This window comes from Abramis brama (assembly GCF_963993115.1).
Source record: "Abramis brama genome assembly, chromosome: 4".
NCBI lineage: Eukaryota > Metazoa > Chordata > Actinopteri > Cypriniformes > Leuciscidae > Abramis > Abramis brama.
In genome coordinates, this window is record NC_139966.1 from 48,793,538 (window position 1) to 48,801,014 (window position 7,477).

At 35.5% G+C, this 7,477-nt stretch overlaps 1 protein-coding gene across 3 annotated transcripts; it reads right to left on the reverse strand.

Annotated features, from left to right (window-relative positions):
* Nucleotides 1-641: 641 nt before the first annotated feature.
* On the reverse strand, nucleotides 642-7,459 carry LOC311080726 (thyroid transcription factor 1-associated protein 26 homolog). 3 transcript variants are annotated; one of them, XM_084110840.1, is made up of 5 exons: nucleotides 7,200-7,459; nucleotides 6,499-6,850; nucleotides 6,282-6,387; nucleotides 2,518-2,554; nucleotides 642-1,212 (listed from the first exon to the last, which is right to left on the reverse strand). In XM_084110840.1, the coding sequence occupies exons 1-5, from the start codon at nucleotides 7,351-7,353 to the stop codon at nucleotides 1,196-1,198; spliced, it is 666 nt and encodes a 221-aa protein (XP_083966966.1). In that variant the 5' UTR covers nucleotides 7,354-7,459; the 3' UTR covers nucleotides 642-1,195. The 3 variants fall into 3 exon arrangements, with proteins under 3 accessions (XP_083966966.1, XP_083966965.1, XP_083966964.1); XM_084110839.1 differs by having other exon boundaries at nucleotides 2,518-2,627; XM_084110838.1 differs by lacking the exon at nucleotides 2,518-2,554.
* Between the last annotated feature and the right edge of the window lie 18 nt (nucleotides 7,460-7,477).

Below are 7,477 nucleotides of genomic sequence, written 5' to 3' on the forward strand. Positions count from 1 at the left end.
AAGAAGTCTTTAGTTTTATTATATTTATAAAAGAAAGATCTTTCTGGAAAAAACCGAGCGGCCGGAGGCGGGCCGTGTGGGCGAAGCTAAACCTGTGCTTATGCGCCGATTGCTAACAACACACAGAGACATTTGAAGCAGTTTTACTCACCGCCCGGATCCAACCACCAATCGATCCTTAAGCATTAGACGATCTGCAAATCCGTCGATCTGGGCTTTGTTTATAAAACAATCATCGTCGAAATGCAGGGAACAAACAGTCTCGCACAACTCCGTTTTTGCCCCGGAAAAACAAACTGCATCCACTGTTCCTGTAACGCTGGGTTCTTTGGGAAGCTGAACACGGTAAGCTTTCCCTCACATCCAAAAACACACTTTGGAGACATTCTTGAACAAATCCTATGCAGCGCTGCCGATGATTTCCTGTTGATGTGCGCGGTCGGTCTCGCTCTCCTCTGGTCGACGTGTGCGCGGGCGAGCTTTTCCGAGAGAAATGCTCATATAAGGAGTTCCACTCTGGTCTACGTCATTAGATCCAGGATCGAAAAAAATCAGCCTATACTTGGAGACTTGTACCAACCCGGAAGTAAGATTTTCGGCACAGAAATTCTCCGTTATTCGTCCAAATTTTTTTTTTTTTTAAACTTTAGCCATGTTAAGCATGAGAATCCATCTCTTTAACACTGTAAACAACTCTGAATACATGAAACACCATTGTACCCCCCCCTTTAAGCAGTTCAGCTGCTGACAGCATTATCTTCCTAAATATAATGAGAAAATGGATTTACCACTCATTAAATTATAATTAGGCATCACATTTTTCCATATATTTACTGCCATAGTATTTAGTAATAGTATTTATTGTGTGCTGTCAGCTTGAATTAACTTTTTGTAACCTTTTATTTAAAAAAGAATATACTGTAAAGACAGTTATACACATTATGTAAAAAAGAAACTCACCCAAACTGCACATTTTATTGTGTGATGGTGCATTTTTACTTTGAAATGCTTTACACAAGTTGAAACAGTTTTTAAGTCTGATGTGAGTTATTTGCGCTGCGCTTGAATCTTTTGCAGCAATAGCTCCATCTGCAGGTTGAGGTTGGGCTGACCCTTCTTGGTTTTTCTCTTCAACAGCTGATATGTTGCTATTTTCTTCTCCTTGTATTTCTTCAGAGCCTCCTCACGCTGGGATTTATCTTTCAAGAATTCCTACAGAGACACACATAATAATACATGTGTCAATAATTTAGGTAAAGAATGTAAGGGTGGTGAAAATGTGTATATGTACATGACATAATGGATCTTCCTTAAAGCTCCAGTATGCGACTTTGGTATTTGACCACAAGAGGGCGCAGTTTCCAACAATAACAAAGGCGAAGCTTGATGACGCTATGAAGGAGGTGACGATGGGAGATGTCGTTTTTAATGCGTTTTCACCATAGCAATGTATCTAAATGGAATTAATGAATCATGATCACGGATGAGGTAATTTATTCGTTTTTGTATTACCTGTATGTCTGATCGTATTATTTTATGTCATCATAATTAATGAACTGCAAGGAACGTGAAATGTTATGCTATATTATCCCGTTACAACATACAGCTATTTGTCAAATGATTTGTTTGGTTTATGTTGTGCAGTTTTACGTTTTTATGGTTAATGCCGTGTTGTTTAACGTGTTCAAACCAATATCTAAAAGTAAATTTGAACGAACATTTGCAAGTAATGACTAAATATATTTTTTTAACATCATATCCGATTGTATTTAATTGTACTGCCATAATCTCGGTCACCACACGTGATAAAAAGCCTTACCAAAGTACAAAGAGCAATATAACTTTGTTTATAAGTGCTATTATTGACAGTTGCATGTCTTACCTGTCTATCAATACACTCGCGAGAGCAGTCTCTGTCAAGTCCAAGATAGTCGCGCAGCTCTCTCCATCTCGAAAACGCCTGCCGATATTTATCTGGGTTTTATTCCTCCGTTTGTCACACAGTCTGCGTGTATCAGAATATGGACGCTTTCGTTTTGTTGGCACTTCAATACTCGCCAAAGAGTTCGTGATCCATAACAGCTATAACCATACAGTCTATGGCTATAACGCTTTAACCACCACTTCCGCATTTGACCATGTGATATTCCGGTGTGGTGGGTCATATTTTTTATTTTATTCTTTTTTATTCTTTGTCAGACGTCTTTATTGTTTATTGTGATAAGAAAAAAAACTCAAATCAAAAAAAAAAATCGGATAGCGGAAAAAAAGGATAGAGCGGACATTGCGTCACTGAGGCGCGACATTTCTTTTCCGGGACGGCCAGTTATTTAAAATCGGAATTTCTCTGAAATAAAAAATCTTTGGAGACTTTTGAGATATTGTAAGTACACAACTGGAGGAAATATATCACACTGTGCAAGTTATTTTTGGAAATTTTATTACAAAATTCCTACATATTGGAGCTTTAAAGGCTTAGTTCACCCAAAAATGTAAAAAATGTCATCAATTACTCACCCTCATGTTGATCCAGACCTGCAAGACTTTCGTTCATCTTCGAAATACAAATGAAGATATTTTAAAAGAAATCTGAGAGATTTTTGTCCTTCCATTGACAGTCCACGCAACTACCAAGAGACAGAATTATTTTATATTATTTATATGATTCACATATGTGACCCTGGATCACAAAACCAGTCACAAGTAGCACAAGTATATTTGTGGCAATAGCCAACAATACATTGTATGGGTCAAAATTATCGATTTTTCTTTTATGCCAAAAATTAATAGGATATTAGCCTAAGTAAAGATCATGTTCCATGAAGATATTCTGTAAATTTTCTACTGTAAATGGGCAGATGACGTGACGCGTGTTTTTTCTGTAACTAAGTGTAAATGTTTACTGAACTGCATTTCTCAACTAAAACAACACATGCCAGTGGGGCATAGAACATAATTTTATTTTAATATTATGATTTTGGGACGTAAAATGTATCTTGTGTTGTTCATATTTCAAGGTGAATAGCAAAATGTCCTGCGGTGTGACTGTAACATTGATGACTCATCAAATGTAAATATCAGTAAAATAAAGCAGATATGTTTGGAGCAGCTAATAAATGCCGTGGCATTATTTTGTATGTATTTACTTAATTAACTTAAGTTTTCAAAATGCTAAAAGTACTAAAATAATATTTACAGTACATTTAGTTTTGTAACACAAATTTCACCATAAATGTTTCATTTCGTCCTGTGGTGTGACGGGATGTCCTGTGGTGTGACATCACTTCAAACACAATTAAACGTCTTTTACTATGTTAACTAGCTTAAATGATTATATGCATTTGAAAACATTGCATAATATAACTATATAAAAAAATAATAAACATTTTCAAATATTTTTTCTCATTTTACACAATATTTCCACTGGAGAGAGTGGTAAAAGATGGCACAAGCAAAGAATATAATCGAAAAACAGCTGTGAAAAAAAATATATATGCAGAATTTTAATGATCATTCTTTAAGAATACTTGTTAAACTTGAAACATACCTGATTTGTATTTGAAATTAATAATATTTCAATATTTGAATTTTATAGTAATGTCATGTCACACCGCAGGACATATTTTGCCTGGAGCTGTGAGAAAAGCTTAATAAATTACATAATGAGAAAAAAAATCTGCTAACCTCTAACAGTTTCAAAAACAACAGTATTTGAACTTTACAAATTCATACAATTCTCAAGCAATTTAGAACTTTGATTTAAAAAATGCTGTTTCACCCTTATTTGTCATCTACCCAAATATATAAAACATTTGAGTGAGTGAATGCAGCAAAATCACTAAAATAAATGGACAACTTTAAAGACGATTTTCTCAATGTTTCATTTTTTTTGCTCCCTCAGATTTTCAAATAGTTGTATCTCTGCCAAATATTGTCAAATCATAATCATAAACCATACATCAATGGAGAGCTTATTTATTCAGTAAATGTATAAATCTCAATTAAAAAAACTGACCCATATGACTGGTTTTGTGGTCCAGGGTCACATATAAACATTGATCAGCGAACATAAACAGAAGCTCAACAGATCCTGCTTGACGCGCGAGAACAAACCTCACTGGTTCTTGCTGAAGCTCAAACGTGCTGCATAACACGAGAATGAAGTTCTTGGGATAAGTGGTAACTAAATAGAATTTTATGAAGTTTAGTGACAACATGTTACAATGTTTACATTGTACAAGTACTGGTAGGATACAGTTTTTATTACTGCTTGACAAAAATTTCAAGATTTCAATTCCATTCTTGTGATTTGATTCCAATTTTGATTCACTATTGACTAATTTGGATACATGTTTATTTTAAATTTTATTTAAAAAAATAATCTCACCTAATGCTGTAAACATAGAGAGCCCAATCTGCTGGTATTATTAAAGGGATAGTTCACTTTGAAATTAAATTTTGGTATGTTTTAGCTTACCTGAAGGGCATCCAAGATGTAGGTGTCTTTTTTTCCGCAGTAGTTTCAATTTTGATATTTTTAGGTCAAACCGTTCTTGTCTGTCAGTCATATAATGCAGGTCTATAGTCACTGTCTCAAAGAGCATGCACAAGTCCAAATTAAAACAATTCCCCATCGTCCAAATGAAACAATTCCCCATGGTAAGTACACTTTGATGGCCTAAGACACGAAACGAGCGGTTTGTGTGAGAAAACGAACCGTATTTATAAAGTTTTTGCCTCTTGAACAAAGCCACGTCCAACTGATATGACGGCGCGGGCGGGTATAGATATATACACTGATGTCGCCTTGGCTAATGAACTGCAATAGCGAAGGCGACATCTAGTGCTAGTGTTTCTATACCCGCACGCGGGCGGATATAGATATAGAAACACTAGATGTCGCCTTCGCTATTGCAGTTCATTAGCCAAGGCGACATTAGTGTATATATCTATACCCGCCCGCGCCGTCAGATCAGTTGGACGTGGCTTTGTTCAAGAGGCAAAAACTGTATAAATACGGTTCGTTTTCTCACACAAACCGCTCGTTTCGTGTCTTAGGCCATCAAAGTGTACTTACGATGGGGAATTGTTTCATTTGGACGATGGGGAATTGTTTTAATTTGGACTTGTGCATGCTCTTTGAGACAGTGACTATAGACCTGCATTATATGACTGACAGACAAGAACGGTTTGACCTAAAATATCAAAATTGAAACTACTGAGGAAAAAAAGACACCTACATATTGGATGCCCTTCAGGTAAGCTAAAACATACCAAAATTTAATTTCAAAGTGAACTATCCCTTTAAAGGTTAAAAATAACAAATGAAATTAAATATAATGCAGTTTTTGTTATAATAACAATTATTTAATGACATAAGTAAAAATATAATAAATATGTAATATAGTGCTCAGCAAAATCTCCTCTCTAGCTATTTTTTCTATTCAATTAACATGCTATGGTCATTAAATGGCTTTCCTGAGGTAAATGTAACGTTATGTGACTTGTACATAGACTTGCTATTATATATTGACCTCTTTCCGTGGTTGAAAAACACTAATTGGTCGATATTATGTATACTTTCAGTAAGTTGTACTTCATCTTTAAATAAAAAAGTAACAGATGATCGGTTCACGTGCACTTGAGCTGAGGTGCTCAGCGATCTGTCACGTCACATTTACAAGCGCCAAACGTATTTTTGTCTGAATTTCGTAATAAAATTGACGGAATCTAAGAGCTGAGAATTAGTTTAATATTAAAAGTACCTCTTTGCTCCGCAATTTTTCTGTGCGTGAGAAAATGGATGTGTGGCGTGAGAGCGTGTGAAAAGTGTCAATTGCGTGAGTCTCACGCTCAATGCGTGAGAATTGGCAGCCCTGTAAATTAAATCCATTCATCATATAATTTTCTCTTCAGAAAATTCGAACTATAGTTTTACAATCTCTTTATGACCTTTTTGAAGCTCAAAGTGGTAATTGCTTGGAGTGTCAATGGAGGGACAGAAATCTCTCCGATTTCATTAAAATATCTCCATTTGTGTTACGAAGATGAACGAAAGTCTTGTGGGTTTGGAACAACATGAGGATGAGTAAATCATGACAGAATTTTCATTATTGGGTGAACTATCCCTTTAATGACATCACAGGAGATTCATTAGGAAATGGAAAACTGTACAACAATTCCATCAAACTGAGTAAAAGAACTGCATTTGTAGACTCTAGCACTGAGTATACATTTGTTAGAAGTAATCTTTTTACATTGGCCAGTTTCTATTGACTCACCTCTCTTTTTCGTGCACGTTCCTCCTTCATCCTCTCATATTCTTGCTTTGTCTTTTGATACGAAGACATTTTATGCTTCCTTTGAATGAACGGGGCCTTGTCGGAGCTGATGACACAAACAGGAATGTGTCTTTGCTGATGCAAATGGACTATTATTTGAATATAATACACACACACACACACACACACACACACACACATGTATCTGTTACTGTACCTGTCAGACTGTGCTGGTTTATTAGATGAATCAGGATCAGGGTCGGTAGTTTGGTCAGTCGTTGTGTTTAAGACGTGTTTCTCAGGAGAATCTAAAGAATCCGACCCCATGTTTAGTTCATCATCTGACTCTGTCTCTTTATCCAGTGCTCTTCCTTCACATCTTTTCTTCTTTTTCTCCTGTTCTTCTTCATCTAGTCGTTCTCTTTCAGCCAGGTACAGATGTCTCAGATGCTCGGGATATTTCTCCTCTAACTGAACTTTTGATACTTGATTTTTCTTCCTCTCCTTTCGAAGAAGTTTGTTGTATTCATGCCTTACTTTCTCCTTCCTGTTGAAGGCAAACCCCTGACCTGATGAAGCATGAGACAGAGATGAGATTCAAACAAATACATTCACATTTTAGTCCTTTATTATGGATTACGGATCTATTACGCTATTCAAATATACATTATTGTAATTTATTCAAAACATAATTATATTTTCTTTAGAAAATGGTATAAAAAATTAATCATTTATGCAAAGATTACATATCAAAGAACTAGGCACGTGAATAGTACACTAGATTAGTGTACGTTAATATCACAGATTTATTTTTTATTGAAAATGTGTTTAATTTATGAGTGTTTTCTACATCGAAATACATTTACTTAAAAGTTAAGTATTTACGTTACGTTTATGGATTTAAAGTCAACTACTCACCCTCTTTTAAACTACCATCAAAAACTTTGTTCTCCGGAACCCATTTTCTTTTTCTTTTGGCGTTGTGTGATAAACCACCATGTGAAAATTTGTTATTGAAGTGTTTTCCTCTAAACGGACCTTGACTTTTTGAGTTTTGTTTTAATGGTGCCATGTTAGACGCTAGTATGTGGAATACACGGATGTTTCTCGTGGAGACGCACAATAATGACGTGCGTATGGTCGCAAGGCATTACTAATCAAATAAGCGCCATTTGTGTGAGGGCAATATGTTCTAT